General features: G+C 51.4%; 10 protein-coding genes across 10 annotated transcripts; 4 read left to right on the forward strand and 6 right to left on the reverse strand.

Moving 5' to 3' along the window:
• Nucleotides 1-164: 164 nt before the first annotated feature.
• Nucleotides 165-2,166, reverse strand: N7508_008216 (methionine--tRNA ligase MES1; the record flags this gene model as incomplete). The annotated part of the gene is made up of 2 exons (XM_058466280.1): nt 165-1,971; nt 2,036-2,166. 2 exons carry the CDS (start codon nt 2,164-2,166, stop codon nt 165-167), a joined length of 1,938 nt encoding a protein of 645 aa, XP_058317608.1.
• A 142-nt stretch (nt 2,167-2,308) lies between these two features.
• Nucleotides 2,309-2,869, forward strand: N7508_008217 (Yae1 family protein; the record flags this gene model as incomplete). Its single annotated transcript, XM_058466281.1, has 1 exon — nt 2,309-2,869. The coding sequence occupies one exon, from the start codon at nt 2,309-2,311 to the stop codon at nt 2,867-2,869; it is 561 nt and encodes a 186-aa protein (XP_058317609.1).
• Nucleotides 2,870-3,986: 1,117 nt separating this feature from the next.
• N7508_008218 (uncharacterized protein) lies at nt 3,987-4,334 on the reverse strand (the record flags this gene model as incomplete). Its single annotated transcript, XM_058466282.1, has 2 exons — nt 3,987-4,278; nt 4,321-4,334. 2 exons carry the CDS (start codon nt 4,332-4,334, stop codon nt 3,987-3,989), a joined length of 306 nt encoding a protein of 101 aa, XP_058317610.1.
• Nucleotides 4,335-4,690: 356 nt separating this feature from the next.
• N7508_008219 (MYG1 family protein) lies at nt 4,691-5,830 on the reverse strand (the record flags this gene model as incomplete). The annotated part of the gene is made up of 2 exons (XM_058466283.1): nt 4,691-5,723; nt 5,772-5,830. 2 exons carry the CDS (start codon nt 5,828-5,830, stop codon nt 4,691-4,693), a joined length of 1,092 nt encoding a protein of 363 aa, XP_058317611.1.
• A 517-nt stretch (nt 5,831-6,347) lies between these two features.
• On the forward strand, nt 6,348-7,720 carry N7508_008220 (ICE2 family protein; the record flags this gene model as incomplete). Its single annotated transcript, XM_058466284.1, has 2 exons — nt 6,348-6,869; nt 6,917-7,720. 2 exons carry the CDS (start codon nt 6,348-6,350, stop codon nt 7,718-7,720), a joined length of 1,326 nt encoding a protein of 441 aa, XP_058317612.1.
• A 1,623-nt stretch (nt 7,721-9,343) lies between these two features.
• Nucleotides 9,344-10,035, reverse strand: N7508_008221 (endosulfine family protein; the record flags this gene model as incomplete). Its single annotated transcript, XM_058466285.1, has 3 exons — nt 9,344-9,742; nt 9,863-9,946; nt 10,000-10,035. The coding sequence occupies 3 exons, from the start codon at nt 10,033-10,035 to the stop codon at nt 9,344-9,346; spliced, it is 519 nt and encodes a 172-aa protein (XP_058317613.1).
• Nucleotides 10,036-10,310: 275 nt separating this feature from the next.
• N7508_008222 (SAM-dependent methyltransferase) lies at nt 10,311-11,166 on the forward strand (the record flags this gene model as incomplete). Its single annotated transcript, XM_058466286.1, has 5 exons — nt 10,311-10,620; nt 10,723-10,740; nt 10,788-10,898; nt 10,946-11,064; nt 11,110-11,166. The coding sequence occupies 5 exons, from the start codon at nt 10,311-10,313 to the stop codon at nt 11,164-11,166; spliced, it is 615 nt and encodes a 204-aa protein (XP_058317614.1).
• A 460-nt stretch (nt 11,167-11,626) lies between these two features.
• On the forward strand, nt 11,627-13,645 carry kexA (serine-type carboxypeptidase kexA; the record flags this gene model as incomplete). Its single annotated transcript, XM_058466287.1, has 3 exons — nt 11,627-11,802; nt 11,880-12,240; nt 12,293-13,645. 3 exons carry the CDS (start codon nt 11,627-11,629, stop codon nt 13,643-13,645), a joined length of 1,890 nt encoding a protein of 629 aa, XP_058317615.1.
• Nucleotides 13,646-13,849: 204 nt separating this feature from the next.
• cia1 (iron-sulfur cluster assembly protein CIA1) lies at nt 13,850-15,142 on the reverse strand (the record flags this gene model as incomplete). The annotated part of the gene is made up of 1 exon (XM_058466288.1): nt 13,850-15,142. The coding sequence occupies one exon, from the start codon at nt 15,140-15,142 to the stop codon at nt 13,850-13,852; it is 1,293 nt and encodes a 430-aa protein (XP_058317616.1).
• A 317-nt stretch (nt 15,143-15,459) lies between these two features.
• Nucleotides 15,460-18,375, reverse strand: N7508_008225 (IQ calmodulin-binding motif domain protein; the record flags this gene model as incomplete). Its single annotated transcript, XM_058466289.1, has 1 exon — nt 15,460-18,375. The coding sequence occupies one exon, from the start codon at nt 18,373-18,375 to the stop codon at nt 15,460-15,462; it is 2,916 nt and encodes a 971-aa protein (XP_058317617.1).
• Nucleotides 18,376-19,324: the final 949 nt, after the last annotated feature.

Here is a 19,324-nt window from a genome sequence, read left to right on the forward strand (position 1 = left end):
AACCCATGAACAATGCATACTCTCATACGCCGCTTCAGCATGAAAGAAACCAAAATGAAACTGAAAATGGAACTGGAAATGAAACCGTCAGACATCAGACATAAGACCACCCCCCTGCACTCCTTTCAACACTTTTCTGTAGTCTAGTGAACTTGTATTCTACTCTACGAGGTAGGGAGAGTGACCTGAGCAACACCATCGGTGACCTTCTCGACGGCCTCGTCGTTCTGGCCATCGGTGGTGACGGAGACCTTCTCCGCTCCACCCTTGGCAGAGGCCTCGACACCACCGGCCTTGCCCTTGTCCTTCTTCTCCTTCTTCTTGGCCTTGGCGGCGGCCTTCTTAGCGGCAATCTTGGCTGCTTCCTCTTCCTTCTTCTTGCGGTCTGCCTGCGATCCACCGAACATCTCACGCCACTCCTCGGCCTTCTTGGGGTCAATGCGAGAGAAGAGGTACTGGGCCTTGCCGATCTTGTGACCGGCTTTGAGGGCGGTGGGCTTCCAGCCGTCCTTGAGTTCCTCGGGGCTGGGGATGTACTGGAAGGGTGCGTCGAGCTGCTCCAGGATCGACTTGGAGGTTGCAGGCATGTAGGGCGAGAACACGCTGGAGAGCAGGTAGATCAGGTTGAGGACTGTGCCGACAACTGCGGCGGCGCGCTCGGGCTCGTTGGCGATGAGGGCGTTGTCCAGGCGGTTGGCCTGGATGAGACCGTTTCCTGCTTCGGCGATCTTCATGGCGGTTTGAACACCGGCGCGCAGGTGAGCGCCTTCCATCTCTTCGATGTATTGGCGGAGGAGAGTGGTGACTTCGTCCTGGAAGGGTGTGAAGCTCTCGGGAACGGTGAACTCGGGGATGACGGAGCCGTAGGAGGCAGCGACAAGCTTGATGACTCGGTTGACGAGGTTACCCAGCTTGGCGAGGAGCTCGCTGTTGTTGCTCTCCACGAAGGGACGCCACTCGAACTGGGTGTCACCAGTCTCGGGACGGTTCTTCAGCAAGAAGTATCGCCACACGTCGGCAGAGACACCAGTCTCCTTGGCGTTTGTACCGAAGACACCAACACCGCGGGACTTGCTGAACTTGCCGCCCTCATAGTTGAGGTACTCTGTTGTGCTCAAGTGGTGCAGCATGGTCCACTTGTCCTTGGTACCGATCTGGGTACCGGGGAAGATGACACTGTGGAAGGGCACATTGTCCTTGCCCAGGAACTGCCACAGCTGGACATCCTCCGGGTTGCGCCACCAAAGCTCCCAGTCGGGGGTATAGTTGGCGGTGATAGAGGGGTATCCAATACAAGCCTCGAACCATACGTAGAGCACCTTGTTCTCGTAGCCCTCCAGAGGGACGGGAACACCCCACTTCAGATCACGGGTAATACCTCGATCCTTAAGACCCTCCTTCAACCAAGACTCGGTGATGATGCGAGAGTTCTTAGGCCAGTTACCATTCTCAATGGCGGGGTGAACCCACTTCTCGATCTCCGGTTGGAGCTTGTCGAGAAGGATGTGAATGTGTTTCGTCTCACGACGGACGGGGGCAGCTCCGTCCAGCTTGCAGCGGGGGTTGATCAAGTCAAAGGGATCAAGGAGGTGACCGCACTTGTCACACTGATCACCACGGGCATCGTCGTAGTGGCAGCGGGGGCACTCGCCCTCTACATAACGATCAGCCAGGAAAGAGCCGTGCTTCTCACAGAAGGGCTGCTCGGCGGTGCGCTCGCCGAGGAAGCCATTCTCGTGCAGGCGCTTGAAGATCGACTGCGAGATCTCGGTGTGCTTTTCTGTGGGTGTGCGACCGAAGTGGTCGAAGCCGATGTTGAACCATTCGTACACCTCCTGGTGGATCTTGTTGTACTTGGCGCACAGGTCTTGCGGCGACAGCTTCTCCTCCAGCGCCTTGGTCTCTGTTGCTGTTCCGTATTCGTCGGTACCGCAAATGTACAGTGTAGGCCGTCCGCAGGCCTTGTGGTATCTAAATTGCGCGTGTCTGTTAACTACGTGACTCAATGCCAGTTGGAGGTGGGGTTGACTCATACCTAGAAAAGACATCGGCGCTCAGCACGGAGCCAACGACGTTGCCCAGATGAGGCACATTGTTCACGTATGGCAGAGCGCTAGTGATAAGGATGTTGCGCTCGCCCTTTTTGGGCAAAATCGGATTCGACATAATTGTGGTTGAAGTTGAGAATCGGTGGAGGGGCAAAGGCGGGAAAATCGAAAAGTGGGCTATCTCGTGACATATCGGAAAAAAAGTGGTCGACTTGGAGATAGCTCTTTGAATTCTTTGTATTCCTCGCACAATACTCACAATGGATTCCAATCTTTTGGATAGTCTTCTGGATCTGGAGGAGGAGTTCTACAATGAGGGTTATGAGTTGGGCACCGCGGATGGAGCGGAATCGGGGTATACCGAAGGCAGCGTCTTCGCCGTTGAAAAAGGATTCGAAAAGTTCGTTGAGATGGGACGCTTGTATGGCAAGGCTCTAGTCTGGGCGCAACGACTTGAACAGAAGCAATCCAGCGCAAAGCCTTCGTCTCAAGCGGACAGTGCTTCGGACAGCCTTTCTCTTGATCCGTCGATCTGCAAAGATATGCCCAGTCTTCCACCCCACAGCACTCGACTGGCTAGGAATCTGCAAACAATTCTCGAGCTTGTTGACCCGGCTACGCTGGATATGAGCAACACCGAGGAAGCTGTCAACGATGTGGATGAGCGCCTGAAGGGTGCCGCTACCAAAGCAAAGCTCATCCAGCGAGCTATGGGCGAACGCGAGGACTCAGGCGCGCAGGCTGACGCTAAGGACATGCAAGCATCCGGAGATGGCTCTGGCAGTATTGAAGATATCAGCGCATTGAACATTCGTCACTGAAGTTGATCATGCTATTTTGAATATCAATATTCACATTAGCGCACTCGGTGCTCAAAAGATGCATCGAGACATTCGCATCGGAATCCAAGAGTCGGACCCTTCATCGCAAATGCATACTTGAATTCAATCGGCATGCGCCTTCAAAGAGCGCAGGCCCAGAAACACATGAAGCTTGTGAAGAGACATTGGATGGAACATCCATTCGCTTCTCCCACACTGCCTCAATCTCACCCGCCTATCACCGACACCAGCTCCTGGAATCTGGTTGAATCCAGATGTTGTTGTCAAATGTGCTTGGAGAGACAGGCATCAACGATCATCTACTTCTATCTTGGATGCTGAAGCACACGCAGACCATTGGAAGCTCCAGACTATCATTTGAAAACAATGGTGTCCAGTTTTATCTACAATACAATATTTAGTTGTGAAAATGGCGAATGAAGGCATTAGCCTAAAGCCGTCCTTAGTGTCAAAATAAACCATCAACTTCCTCCAAGTCATCATAAGAACATTCAATCATGGTAACTTGAATCTAATCATATTATATGAGCCTGTTTTTACATATATCCGTTAATATAATACTACGAGTAAAAGGAGGTGATCTGTTCTAAAATATATAGATATATATATACTAATAAAGCACCCAGGTCAAGAATACTACTATTGATAATGTATATAACAACAATCTTGTCACCACAAATAATAATACATGAGATTGCTATGGATCTCAATCAGATAGCATTGCGCTAGGCATAGTATTAAGTCCGATGGTGGAATGCCACAGGATTCCTTAGACTATATAGCATAGCTCAATGGAAAGAAAGGGCAAGAGAAAAATGATCCATGAACTATAGAAGGATCCTGTGAGATGGGGTGCCCTGACAAGCATCCGGAGACTCTCTCACAATTGAGCCTTGTCGAAATTTGCCCATCTTTTGTGAAATCCCTCGGCCAGTATTTATCGCGTTCGACTGTGCCGCGGTTCATCTCGTACACGAAGGGGTCCATCAAATTGAGAAAGAGGAGCATCTAAATTTCCTCTTATCGTCAAATATATGACTTCCCAACATCCCGCATCATTTATCTCGTCATTGATTTTCGCGGCGCCGATAGCTGGTCAGGTTGGACAGTTTTCCCACATAGACGTCGGTTTCATTCCCCCCAAGATGTACTCTGTGTGCTTATACTTGTCGATCAACGTTCTAGCCATTATAAGAACGTCTTTCGCCACACAGAGACCGTCAAATGTTGTGACCTTGAGTCGGTAGGCAACGGTATCCTTCAGATTACCCATGTCGGGGTTCCATGAGGACGGCGGAATCCCCAGCTTCTCGTAAACGGCTTTGCGGGTTGGTTCCTCATCCGTGTCCGCGGCACGTTCTTCCTTTTTGGGCCCATAATGATCGATACTAGGTACAAGAACAGTCAGAAGTGATATCCAGTGGTCTCACTTGATTGGAGCCATGACAACGAATGCAAAAGACGAACCGCAACCCTCGTACAGGTGTAGGTTGTGACTCGATGGTGTGAGAGGAAAGAAGTGGAACACAGATACGCCAGAACCATACATACTTACATACATGTATACATTGCAGGAGAATATGGATAATGAGTAACGGAAGATAGGGGACAAATGGTGGGTGGAGGTAGCTCCTTGAATAGTAGAGAAAGGGCGAGAGACAAGACGAAGCGAGATGTAAGTGAGAGGTGGGAAGGGGAAAAGAAGGGGAAGGTAGAAACATCAGAAGACCTCTTAAGTAGAAATGGTGTTTAATTGAATTCAACTTTTGTGCTCATTGCATTTTCGTAAAAGCGTTTAATTCATAGTCCAAGACCACGCTCGGCCATACCCATAGCACCCTCCTTAGTCTTGTGACCACCGATGAAACCGGAAGCATGAACAAAGACAGCACCCTCAGGCAGCTTGCTCTGGCCGTTCTTCTCAGCCTCAGCAGCCATAACACCATCCAGGTCCTGGTCGCGCACACCGCGCCATGACTCGGGCAAAGGCTTGCGCGACTCGAAGCTACTCTCGGAAACAGACACGCACTGCACGCGCCACTTGGCGTCGGCATTGGCGTTCTCTGGGTACAGGACATAGTAGACCTGCTTGGTAGGGTCAATGTCCTTGCTGCCGGAGGCTTCAGCCTCGAAATTGTACAGGTGCTCCTTCCAGGGCACGCCGCCCTGGGGAAGGACGAGGATGCGGCCGGAGGGGTGGGCCTCCTTGCGCGCGGCATATGCGGCACCGACGGTTGTGCGGGCAGGCATCCAAGAGGTGCATGCGTGGTGCATCTTGCGGGCGAAAGCATTGCCGATGAGGATGCTGGCGCGGCCGAACAGACTGTCTTCGTCCTGGGGTTCGCCGGGAGGGCTGGTGGGGTCTGGGTTGTTCATGTCACCGACCATAGACATGAGAGTGACACCACCCTCCTTGAAGCGCTTCTCCAGGTTGGCATTGGAAATGGCGGCGGAGTCGTAGGCGGAAATGCCGTTGTCGTTGGCGTCAATGGCCTCGATGAAGTCAGTGTAGAGCTTCTCGTAGAGAAGGTCAACATCGGCATGGTCTACGGGAAGAGACAGCTTCTGTGCGATGATAGCCTTGCCGAAGTGCATGTACACCAGACCGGCGGAAGAAAGCTTGGTGTTGCGCTGGGGAAAGGTCGTCGAGAAGGTCCGCTGGTGGTGATCATAGCGGTTGATGGCGGGGTCGTAGACGCCGCCCACATCCACCACGGTGTGGCATTTCTCCAGTTCAGCAGGGTCACGGGTGCGAACGAGGGGAGAGGAGTCGTAGGTAGGTAGGAGGCGGAGAAGGTAGACGGCCAGGGCTTCATCGGCGTGGAAGTGGCCGCTATTTCAGTCAGTCTGTGGCTCGCAGGTCTCCAACAATTGAGCTCACCTGTGAGTCCCGATCAAAGGGGACGAGGTCTTGAGCTTTTTAGCAGCAGTTTCGGCCATTTTGAACCAGGTGTTTGTTCTGAACCAGGTGTTTGTTCTGAACATAAACCGAGTCTGGGATGGATTACATATATAAATTGGCGGGCTCTGGCTGGCTGCGGCTTATCAGAAGCTGGCCATATCAGGCAGTTAGGGCAGAATCTCAGGGCAAGCAGCTGGCATGTGACTGGAGCTCTGAACCGTGGAATTGCTGCGTTTCACCGTCTTCGGAAAGGAGTCCTGAGGCATCAGGTGTTATCACATTAGTAGAGTCTTAGATCTTATATGGTAATTTGCAATTTGAGGTCTAGGCTCTTTGACCTCCTTAGTGTCTTTCGCTAGAAGGACATTCTTCTTTTTGGTGAAACTCTGCAAATATTCAACGTCTGTCCCTTTCCACGTGAAGACGATAAGCTCGAAAAAAGGAAATCACCGTCCCCTCCTTGACTTATCCACATCTCCAACTTCAGCTTTTGACACTCTCACCTCTTTCTCCGTTCTCTTCGCGTACCTTCGCGTAAGTTCCTTCGGCGGTCCGATGTGGCTCTTTCGAGTCTTTTCGTCGGCCTTGTTCCTCGCCGTCACGGTCTCGTCCATCCCACTAGCTTTCGATGTGGGCGGCAAGACATGCGGCCTGGCCTTTTCGCTGTCTCTGGCGACATTCTACTTTCTCATCTCCTTACTGAAACTCAGTACCCCTGACCGCTCGTGGTTCCGTTCGTCGGTGATCACAATCCTCCGTGCCACCCAATGGGTTGTGATATGTGTGCTTCTCATTTGGTCGCTGAATCGATTCTCAGTTGAAACCGACAATACAAGTGGATGGATGGAGCGCACTTTCAGTGGGAAGAGGGCACAGGACAGCTCTATCCAAGAATGGCTCTTTGGTCGCGACGGCTTGGTGGAAACCGTGGCCTTGGGCAACTGGGATAGATTGTTGAGATGGTCGACACCTGTTTTCCAACTGGCAGAAGGGTTCTGTAGTTTACTGGTGATTCAAGCTGCTGGTCAAATCACGCGCTGGCTCGTGAATCGCGGTGGGCGTAGCGATAGCTGGATGGTATGTTTTGATCCCGATTTGTCACGACACGAACTTACTTATCTTAGATTGGCCTTCTGGTACTGTCCGCGACCATCATCTCCAGCTCCGTCTACTTCCTCTGGCGGGTTCTGCAATTCCCCGAAATCTCCAACGTCGATGCGGCCTTAATCGGTGTGTCGATCACCTGCGCCGTTATTCTGTGTGCTTGGGGTATCGGCAGTGGGCGCGGCAACCCTGTCGAGAGCTCTCTTCTTTTCGCCTACATTGTGTTGTGCATTTACCAGATATTCACCGACTATAAGCCATCGCACCCCTTGGAACAGATTCCCTCGCCTTCGCAAGCCGGAGACTTCCCGCCGCTCCCTCCCATTATCATGGCCTCGTACACAACCCTCATGCATGCGCTGTCTCTCCTACCGTCGATAATCCACGCCGCTTTCAACGTGATAACCGCAGTATTCAGCGCTGTCACACCATCCGTACTTATCTCGCTCGCCTACCGCCTTCTGGTGCTGTATGCTTCCACCCGCATCATCCCAGCTGTCCGCGAGGCTGGGTCTCGCGCTCTCTACCAGGAAGCCTCCATCGACGATTCCGACGCAGCAGGCCAAGTGCTTGGCTTCCTGAGCTATTTCGCCCCGACTATTCTCATCTCCGTCTACACTAGTCTCCTCATGCAGCATTTCGCATCTACATCGCAAGCAATGGGCGGTAGCGGCGAATGGTGGAGCAGCCAGGGCGGGGGTGGAGGAAACCCATGGCGATGGATCAACCTGGCCTGCACTATAAGTCTGTACGCAGTCGAACTCTGGCTCGGCGAGCACAACGACATCGACAATGGACTTGCAGGTCACTGGAAAACCGACTGAGTGAACGAGTCAACATGCCTGCGTTTTGCTTCTTATCGCTATAACTCGCGTGGGCAGCATTTAAAGACGGGTCGCGGTTCATGGCTCATCACAACCCAACTCGCTGTATCTTACTGCATGAGCCCTGGCCGGGAATCGGCCAATGAAGCGACGGTTCTCGCGGCCATCCATACGAGAGCGCCATATTGGCTGTGAATTTTTGAGTCGCTCACCGACATCACATCGCTACAGTTGCAAAGCGAGTCCTCTTCAAAAAAATGCTTCCGCTCTGCAGATGCCGTATTTCCGTCCCACTTCACGCGCATCTTCCAGTCACCCGCCCTCTCCCCTTGCTTTCTCTCCAAACATACTCCGCATTTGGTCTATGTATAACCCTCACTTCTGCAAGAGATAGCTCAAAACTGTCTCATAGCCCCGCAATAGGGTGTGCTACAAGCCATGATTCCGCTGTCACATTACGCCTCTGTTTTGGAGAAGACATTGCCCAGTCCTCCAACCACCCCCTTTTTATGAACCGACGATACCAGATAAACCTATGTTGCGTCTTTTGCTCTCGACTTTTTTCTTGTCTGTATCTTTTCCATCTACCCTCACTGTTCAACCTGTTCCATTTGGCACTTATACCCTCTTCAGTCCTCAGACTCATTTCTTTGCTTTGGTTTCACCCCTCTAATTGAGTCTTGCTTCATTCGTAGCCGAGGTGTATCTGACGGCTTGCTTTTTCAGCCAATTTTGTACATAGGATAGGATACCTGGATTTTCTTTCTCCTTATCTGTTGTACTTTTTGCCTGGCGCTAGGGCGGTTTATAGATATCTTGATTATACTTCGGTCCATTTTTTTTTTTTGGTTGTAGAAGCTAGGTGGAGCATTGATCTAATACTGAGGAGGCCAATCTACTTCTATGCAAGATCGGACTCCATATGCCAAAAGGAAATTATGCCATGGATCTTTAATAGATCTGAACAAATTGGTTGGCTGGCACATTTGCGCAAAATAAAATCAAGTACACAATCCTAGACGCATAGAAGGCAAGACAGCGAACAGCTGGAACCCACAGATCCATTCCATGCTTACACGTATCTTCGCATAACAATAAAGAATACAGTCGAATGCAAAGCAGTCTCTCATCGCGAGCAGAAACCGAATCTCAGAATCTGAATACTAGAATAGCAAACACAACAGTCTTGCCGTGTGCACTAGATATAAACAAGTAGAAACGAAGAGGAAGACAGAAACCCATGCCAAAATTGCTGATGATGAATGATGATAGGCATAAATAGAAAGAAAAAATGACAAATCACTGAGAGCAAGTTGAGAGCAAGATGAGCTGAGGTTCATGATGTACCCCGGTGCCATGCCAAGTGCACGCCACGATCTGAACACCGAGGAATCAAGGTGTCTCACAGCTCAGCTCAGCTCAAGCTCTCACTTACTCCGTCCCGCAGTGCATCCCATTCCTTTCCCATCCTCCCTCGCAAGAAAATAAAGACAAATCGAAAGATCCCATAGCGCCGAGCTCTTGAAAAGAAATCACAGACCCCTTCTTCAAAAGATATGCATGCAGATATCACCCGTCCCCAATATCTCAGTATCTCGTATCTCAGTCTCAGTGGCCACGCCCCTACCGGCGGATGGGAACACCCTCCCTAGCCGGCGGGGGACTAACACTGAGATTATCCTCCTTGCCCTCCGTGGCAAGGCCAGAACCAGCCTCGCCCTCGCTGAGACTTGAGCCGCGGTGCAGGAAGCTACCGCCCTCCTTGACGGGACTGCGGCTTTGGAACCCGACCGAACCTGGGTGACCGCTGAAGCTGCCGGGCGCTTGTTGGCCCTGACCGCTCACGCTGCCACTGACGCTGCCGTTGTGGGGGGCGGGGTTGTTGGTGCCCGGCGAGGTCGCTGTCAGGTGGGGGATGTTCTCGGGCACTGGGTGGCGCGATCCGATGTTGGTTACGCCAACGTCGGAGGCTTTGCCCGCCTTGCTGAGGGCGTAATCGCCCGAGTCGAAGTACTTGCGTTCCTGTGGTGGGCAGTGTTAGTATGGAGTATTGGCTTGTAATGGGTGGGCTGGTAGCAAGGAGGGGTAAATCGGGCAGACAGGTAGGAAATTAGTAGTGTCAGGTAGAGTTGGGCGACTTACCTTGAGCTTGTTCTGGAGAACGTCCTTCTTGGTGGGCATCTTGCCGTAGAGGCGCAGCAGGCGCTGCTCCTCGGGGCTCAGCGACTAATATGTTGTTAGAGAGAGACAGAGATAACTTCAACTGGAAGGTCACTAACGTTGAGGTCCACTTTGTTCTGTTGATGGGGATTCATGATGATAGTTGAAGAAGTTGAGAGCGGGAGGGGAGAAGAGAGAGTTATAAAGTGTGACAGTCGAGAAGTTAAGTGGAGAGAGACATTATTCAGATGACGCCAATGGCAATTAATTGATGTAGGTTATTTTCTCTTATTTCGCTTAGTTCGCTTGCTTTCTACTTGTCTATTTTTCTCTTCTATGCCAGTTTACCAGTTCACCTCAGTAGTTCGTAACCCTCGCATATTTGATTGACTCAAGTGGAACCAACATCTTCACCCTTTAACACCCCATCATGGAGAAGACATTCGTGGTTGAGCACTTGGATCCTGAGCTGGGCCCCTGGTCCACGCTGGAATATGCCTGTATCGCTCGTGAGTCTCATGCCCGCGGGGCTCGATTCCTGCTCAGTTCTGTGCCCGCCGAGCTGCAGATGCCCGCCGATCTGGCCGCCACCAAGGGTCTCGAGGTCGAGCAGCGCAGCGTCGAGGAGATCTTTGCAGACCGCAAGGATAAGGTCTGTCTGCTGGATCCTTCTGCTCAGACTGAGTTGAGTCCTCAGGATGGTGACCACTATGAGGTCTTTCTTTTCGGTGGAATTCTTGGTATGTGACTTTTTTTCCCGCCAACTTCAACGTCATAAATCGCCATATCTGCTGTTCTATATTCTTTTTCTTTATACAATTGAAAGCTGACATTCTTACTAGGTGATGACCCACCCAGAGGTATGTCTCGATATTAATATATCTAGTTGCCACTGACAATTTTCCAGATCGCACTTCGGAATTGCGGAAAAAGGGCTATGTCGGTCGCCGATTGGGGCCTAAGCAGATGACGACTGACACTGCAGTGCGGGTCACTCGCATGGTGGTCCACGAGAAGGGTAAGTCAAGCACTGGCTTCACAGTGGCCCCAGACTGACTGTGGCAGTGCCCCTCGAGGAAATCCCCTACGTCGACTATCCCGAACTGCAGATCAATGAACATGAGAGCACTGAGATGCCTTTCCGCTATGTCAAGGATGCTGAGAACAAGCCTATCATGCCCGATGTAAGTTCCACCCGTCTCACGTCTGGAAGAAACTAACAATTGCAGGGAATGGTGGCTCTTATCAACAAGGACGCCGACAAGTCCCTGGATGACTTGTTCTGATGTTTCAGTGTTTCAGCTGTTTCCGTTTTTTTAATATAAAATATATAAAAGTACACATTCAATACAAGAACTAGCATACCAATTCTCATCAAACGTTCTCAAATGAAGCTATACTCGTAGCCCAAGAAGCTTATAGAGTGATGGATCCGGCCCTAATGCACTTGTGTATTGCCAATACATTTAAATAACCTTATCCGCCAGCCAAACAGCGGTGACCTGATAGTAATTTCCGTATCGGTACTGCCACGCATGCCCGTCTCCATTCCCGCATCACTCCTTTCCTTACATTCATGTTCTCAGTTCTCACTCAACTTTGCTCCTAGCGATTATCTTCCTCTTCTCGAGCTGTCTCATCGCAATTCGATGACCTGGTGATCAGCGATCATCCCTTCGGGACCGCTCACCAGTGTCCCTATCCTCGAAACCGACTTTACCTCTTGATGATTGCTACGACCATTAGATGTTCTCGATTTCATTCCTCCCTTCTTTGCAGAAGGGCGGTGCTGTCGCGATGCTGTTGTCCGCATTAACGCTTCTACTCAGTCCGGCGCTGGTGTCAGCCAGCTCAGCCGCTGATTACTATGTACGCTCGTTACCAGGCGCCCCGAAGGGCCCTTTCTTGAAGATGCATGCTGGGTGAGTGACCGGAAAGCTGTGAGATGGAAAAAAGAACATTGGGATTTATCAATGAGGTTGTCTAACGCGTCATCCAGCCACATCGAAGTCAACTCGGAGACCAACGGTAACCTGTTCTTTTGGCACTTCCAGAACCGCCACATCGCGAACCGCCAGCGCACCGTCATTTGGCTGAATGGAGGTCCCGGATGCAGCTCTATGGATGGCGCATTGATGGAGGTTGGCCCGTACCGACTTAAGGATGACCAGACGCTCGAATATAACCCTGGCCGTTGGGATGAGTTTGCCAACATGCTCTTCGTGGACCAGCCAGTTGGTACCGGATTCAGTTATGTCAACACCGATAGCTATCTCCATGAGTTGGATGAGATGTCCTCTCAGTTTATGGTATTTCTGAGCAAGTTCTTTGAAATGTTCCCAGAGTACGAGAGCGATGACGTACGTTTAACCTATACCTTTCGTCTTGGATTCAACGCTGACTGTCTTGAAGCTGTATCTCGCAGGTGAATCATATGCTGGACAACATATCCCCTACATTGCAAAGGCTATCCAAGAGCGCAACAAGGCCGCGCCGGCAAACGGCGGGAGGAAGTGGCCCTTGAAGGGTATGCTGATCGGCAACGGTTGGATCTCACCTGCGGACCAGTACCCTTCATATCTTCCTTTCGCGGAGAGGGAAGGCCTCGTTAAACAAGGATCCCAGACCTACAAGAAATTGGACGCTCTGAACTCCGTCTGCCTTTCCAAACTTGAAACCCCCGGCGCGAAGAACAAATTGGATGTCGAATCATGCGAGACTGTCATGAGAGAGCTCCTCGCGCTCACATCCAAGGACGGGCAATGCTACAACATGTACGATGTCCGTTTGAAAGACGAATACCCCTCGTGCGGCATGAACTGGCCTCCAGACCTGGAATACATGACGCCTTATCTCCAGCGCCCGGATGTGGTGAAGGCTTTGAACATCAACCCAGCCAAGAAGACCGGCTGGCAAGAATGCTCTGGTATGGTCGGTGGTGCATTCAGCGCGAGGAAGTCCACACCCGCCATCAACCTGCTCCCCGGATTGATTGAATCCGGTCTCAATATCTTGCTGTTCAGCGGTGACAAAGATCTTATCTGCAACCACATGGGAACAGAGACCCTGATCCACAACATGAAGTGGAAGGACGGAACCGGTTTCGAAACATCGCCTGGGGTCTGGGCTCCTCGTCATGACTGGTCCTTTGAGGGTGAGCCTGCTGGTATCTACCAATACGCCCGCAACCTCACCTACGTACTCTTCTACAATGCCAGCCATATGGTGCCATTTGACATGCCCCGCCAGAGCCGTGACATGCTTGACCGCTTCATGAATGTCGACATTGGTAGCATTGGTGGTAAGCCAACTGACTCCCGTATCGATGGCGAGAAGCTGCCTCAGACTTCTGTTGGTGGTCACCCCAACAGTACCGCTGCCGAGGAGCACGAGAAGGAGAAGCTGAAGCAGACGGAGATGCACGCTTACACCAAATCTGGCGAGGCTATCCTCGTCATTGTCATTATTGGTGTTAGCGTCTGGGGCTTCTTCATCTGGCGCAGTCGCCGCTCGCATAAGGGCTACAAGGGTGTTTCCAATAATGAGATGACGGGCAGTTCCTCTATTCTCAACAGATTCCAGAACAAGCGTTCTGGTGGAGATGTTGAGGCTGGTGACTTTGACGAGTCCGAGCTTGATCAGCTTCATTCCCCTGGTATTGACCGGGAACATTATGCGGTCGGCGAGGCGAGTGATGATGACGATGACCACCATGAGGCATCTCATCCAGCATCGGGAACTGGTGAAACTCGCCCATCTTCATGACGAATCTGATCGTGTTTGTTTACGTGGTTTTGGGTGCATTTGTACAAAGTATACGGTGTCAACGGGGGTTGCATCTCATTTGATATTTACATATGAATGAAGCTTAGAATTTTGAAATCGATATGCGTTGTGCATATTCTTCTCCCTTCCTAGTTACATGTCATCGGTTTTTGATATCTATAATGCATTCGCGGTGGTCAAGAATTACCGCTGCACAGTCCAGACCTTGACACTTCCATCATCAGCCGTCGTAATAAGCAGCTCCTCGCCAGATTCAGATCCACGATCCGCCCTCTTCGCCCAGGCACAATGGTTGATTTCATAAATGCCATGCGCGCCATCATGAATAGCAATGAGCACCCACTCGGTCTTCAACAATCCATCCCCAGACCCAGTGTCCATGACATCGGGATCCTTGTTCTCGGATGTCACAAACCGCTCTTCATAAAGTGCAATCCGCCCATCAGCACCAGTAGAAGCAACAAGTCCACTCCGCTTACTCCACGCAACAGCATAAACAGCCAACTCGTGTGCATGCGGGAGAACAGCATCCTCTTCCCACGTCTCATCCGTTCCAGTAGGCCGAATAATACTCGGGATCCCCGTCGCCGCAGAAGAAGACTGAGACGCCATCAGGCTTTCCTTCGGCTGGCGATGCCAGACTCGCACACTGCGGTCATCCGAGCAAGAAAGAAGACGCGGGCCCGAAAGCGCCGTCTGGGAACGCCATTGCGACGCGACATCACCGGAGGACGAGACCGAGGACGAGGACGGCACATTCTCAGAACCCTCCCAGTCCAAGAACCATACCGTCCCCGAATGACCCTTGATACAAGCGACTTGGCCCCAATCGTCCAGATCCTCTCGCCACAATCGGATCGTATCGTCGTAGCTCCCGCTCGCCAGACATTCTTCCACAGGATGCCATGCTACACACTTCACATCACCACCATGCTCCTGCATCACAGCCACGGTCTCGAAGTTGTTATCGCCATCGTCGAGATCCTCCCAGATCCAGATTGATTTGTCGCGCGAGCATGTCGCCAGTAACATGCCGGACGGGGACCACGAGACGGATTTTACTTCGCTGTCGTGGCCATCGAGGAGGACGGCAAAGCGCCATTCTTCTTCGTCTTCTTCGTCGTTTTCGTCTGACTTTTCTCCATCTGAGTTGCCTGTGTCGGCGGCTTTTAGGCCGCTGCCGTCTTCCCGTCCGTAGCTATCCCATCGTCGCCAGATTCCCACCGTTGCATCGAAGCTGCCTGTTGCTAGCACGGACTCGCCTGTGGTGTGTGGTTTCCAGGCTGCTGTGCGGACGCTGCGCTTGTGTCCGCCTGTTATTGTTGAAAGGAGGGTGAAGTTTGTTAGCGAGTATACTCGCACTGTCTTGTCCGAGCTGCAAGTTGCGACTATCGGGAGGGTTGGGTGCGGAGCTGTGAGCCAAGTTCTTTCTAGAGATTGAGGTGTCAGGTCTGAGAGGTGATTGATTTGCGCCATTCTGAATTGGCGTAGGTGAAGGTGAAGATGAAGTTGAGGTTGAAGTCGAGTGAATTTTGGTGTGGGGGAGATTAGATAGCAGTGGGGGGGATAATTCTGAGTAATTCTACAATAACTTCACCATTCGGTAGTTATTCCATACATGAACGGTACAGATACTTAGATGATCTAGGATCATAGGTGAACGAATTGAATTGCATCAAACAGATGAAATCATCTAAATCCAAGTATAATCATGCCCTGCCAATTTGCCAATCCCAAGTCCAACCCCCAACAAAACACAATCATTATATATGTATATGCCCTCTATAACGCCATCACAGTGGAACGCCTTCTTCGTATAAACCTTGATATACCATCCCGTGACAAAGCCAATCCACCTCGCGGACCTTCTCTAATTCCTCCACCAACTGTCCAACTTCATTGACAAACTCCGGCATACCAGCAGCAGCCAGGTTCTGACTCGCTGTTGTGGTGGCTCGAACTCGCTCCGAGGCACTGGATGCGCTCAGTCGGGTCAGAACATGACTCCGAAGACGTGAGAGCATGAGCCGCGCGACTGGGTCTGAGAAGCTGGGCGCATTCACCGAGTCTGTGGAGGGCATTTCGGATGCAGATACATCAGAAGAAACCACAGCTAGCTGGGGTGCAGCTGCGAGACATGCTGTGGCGACGGGTCCAAGCACTCGCTTGATGGTTGCTGCCAGTTGGGCACTCGCGGCGGGTGGCATTGGATGTGTTGATTCCAGGATTGACTGCACGCGCTCGGCGCTGATCTCGTTGAAGTCTAGCGAGAGGATGCGGTCTGCCTCCGGTTTCCATTGAGACCGGGCATCCCGCTTGAGTAGGTTCTTCGCCGTCAGCAATATCGAGGCTGTTGCCACGATCTGGAATGCTCTGGCGTGTAGCCGCTCGAGTCGATGGCGGTCAAGGCTCAATGTTTCGGGGATCAAATCCTCAGACACAACTGCATTACTCAAAACGGTATCTGCAAGACCCTGGGCGTAGATACGCGCTGAATGTGGGCGCGGTTCACCATGGATGTTCTCTGGGTCTCGCTTCTTCATCTCGTCAACAATGATCTTGTGATGAGTGCGCCAGAATCGCCGGGTCTTCCTGACGCTGATTGTCCCATCTGCGATGCCCCGGTCGAAAGTCCGCTGTTCGTACCCCGGAGCTTCTTCGATAAGCTGAGGCGCGGCCAGTTGAATCATGAAATTGGTCTGGTCCAGCGAAAGCAGGTCGATGATGCTCATCAACCGGGCCAACCGGTCAATTTCATCCCCTGACATGTCTTCGATGAACGCCTTGACCACGGGGTCTCGATAAGGAGCACACAGCCGAGGTAGGATGTTGTACATAAACTCGAAGAAGTTGTCATAAGAGAACGTGCCAGCTTCGCACTGTCCTTGAACCAGCTTTGGATCCAAGACTTCACTGATTATCACATAGAGCGAGTTGCCACGCTGCAGTGAGCGCAACAGGCGATCTTGGATCACCGTAGCCATGGCGACAATCCATTTATTGGCCTGTCCAGCCTCAACTCCTTGTCTCATCGTTTCGCACATTTGCTGCATGATCACCCGACGAGGCTCGGTGTACGTTGTCTCTTCAATTTTGAATTCTTTATTGATAAGAAGTTCATGTACCAACTCACGGTTTTCAGGGAGAGGAGTGAGAATCTTGGTGAATCGCTCGTGGGGCGATGTTCGCTGCTTGTCCAGTTCATGGAGCACCGCAAAATCGAGGTTGTTGAAGGATTCACTAATTGGCGAGGTGACACTCTCTGTCAGAACATCTGCAGATGGAGGAGCAGCCTCGGCAGATCGAGGTATAGCTTGCTTAGAAGCTGCACGCTTCTTCTCCCGCTTAGCCTTCTTAAGCGAATCTCGAATCAGCTCCATGTGTCGGTCTGGACCGGCAAGTCGCTTCAGACGGGCGAGCAGCAGAATCTGGTTCTGTCTGATTCCCTGTCTGTAGTCCTCTGCAGCACCGCCAGCTTCGTCATTCTTGACCGTTTGCCAAATAAGCTCCAATTCGACAAATTGGGCAACCATAATCTCAACCAAGACGCTGGAATCGTGGGACTTCCAGGCGTGGAAAGCCGAGAAAAAGACATTGTGCCTCTCACACAAGGTCTGGAGATCCGCGGTGATCACAGAAGGAGAGCAACAGCCTGACGATAGCAGGGCTGTGACCTGATCAAAGGCTCCCAGTAGTTCTCCAGCCTTGTCAATCAAGTCTTGTTCCTGTTCTCCGTTACTGCTGCTCAAAACTTCGGTGGGATGTGTAACGATCAGATAACTGCTGAGAAAAGTGCGCACTGCACCCCTCTCGCCCATCGTTCCACCTTCCATATCTTGCAGCCCACAAAGTCGGAGAACTTTGGTCATGGTATCTAATAGTTCCTTGTTGGAAAGCAACCTACCAACTTGCTCAAAAGTCTCGTTGCGGACCCGGTCCACCGAAAGATTCAACGACTGGAATTGCCCCATGACCATTTTGGCATTGTGGGTTCTCCACACGCGCTGGATTTTGCGCGCAGCCGCATCCTGGGTGAGAGACTTGGTGATCTCTCGAGACATCTTCTTCTCTGCGGCAACTGGCAAGCTGCTCGTGCGTTGGCGTCGGTGCGTTTGCTGGTACAACGTGCGTCGCTTCTCGGCTTCAGCAAACTTCTCTGCCATTTCCACACGCAACCGGGCTTCTTCAGCAGCCTTCTTATCCCGCTGGTCCTCGGCCTTTTTCTTGGCTCGTTTGACCTGATCTTCGCACTTGGCCGTGATGTCTGCAAGCAGGCGCTCACGAGCTTGTTGGGCAGCCAGTGCTCTTTCTTCTATTTGAAGGTTCCTTGTGGCTGCTTTAGCCAAGGCGGCTCGCAACCTTACTTTCTCCCCATGCAATGCTCGATCAGCGAGCCTAGCCTTTCGGTTCTCCAAGATAGATGTGCGTCGGAGGTGTTGAGCAATATGATCCGGAGTGGGCGATCCATTCGACGACGCGGAATGGTGCGAGTGAAGGGACGAAATGGAGCTTCGGCGAGACGACGCGGCTGAAGAGCGACGCAAGATGCTGCTCTTACGGTAGAATCGGGCAGCGATGTGTGGCGGGAGACTCAAGGGAAGTGCCTGTTCCTCCGATAGCATCTCCACATCGGATTCGGTCTCGGGCGAAAGAGGAGTCGGCCCGGCATCCGGGAGCTGGATCTCAATGTCGGAGTTGCGACGGATCATGGTATTGGGGTGTGAGAGGGCGCGGAGCCAGGGAGAGAAACGCACGCGGTGGGGCAGACGACGACTGATAAGAGATCAGAGGAGGTTGTTGGGACTATTCACGTGTTTTCTTTGGACTAAATATGCCACAGGATACTGATCCCGTGAATCCGCACCTCAGGGGAGCTCAGGGGAGGAGATAAATAGTAATCTGGGGGTCCTGAAATGAAGAGTATGCGCACTGGTGCGGAAGGATCCGTGCTTCGTTTCAGGATATGACGAAAAAGAAGATCATGATGCAAAAGGAGAGATCAACATCAACATCATGAAAACAGACAGTTACAGGCAGTTAAGCTGGCTTACAGATCGTGAGTATCCAACTATGGAATCCGATGGCCGCATGCAGAATAACGTCAACGCTTAGGTAAGCCACATTAGTAATCGATCTATAATTAACTTGACCATATAACTTATGTACTTCCTCATACTTCATAGCTTTGTCGATATAGAGTGGTAGCAAGGAAGGAAGAAAAGAGAGAGGCATTCCATCTAAGAATTCTCTCAATTACAGTCGGTTTCCAACTATATAATACAGCTCGACATAAAGGGCGCAAACAAAGTCTAACAACGGTGATACCTGCAAGTATGAACAAAGCTTCCACATTATTTAATTTTGAAGTTACTAGTGACCGTTTAAACAAGGGGTCTTCGTTTAAAAACCTTTTCTTCAAATTGCTTCTTGGAATGTTTCAAGTTCCTAGGTCTTACAGCAGCTCTACTACACTATTCAACGCGTAGTCCCACTCTCATCTGTCCTCGTCCACCCCTATTTGCCCGCAAATAATACGGCACATAGCACAGATCATTCTTCTCTCCAGTGACAGCATTCTCTGACTCTGCCACAATGCGCTTGTCCCAAGGTGACGTGTCAAGCTCGCCTTTGGCTCCATTCTCAGCAACGATGGCAACG

The sequence above is a fragment of the Penicillium antarcticum genome (assembly GCF_028974205.1).
Source record: "Penicillium antarcticum strain IBT 31339 chromosome Unknown utg000008l_segment0_segment0, whole genome shotgun sequence".
Lineage (NCBI taxonomy): Eukaryota > Fungi > Ascomycota > Eurotiomycetes > Eurotiales > Aspergillaceae > Penicillium > Penicillium antarcticum.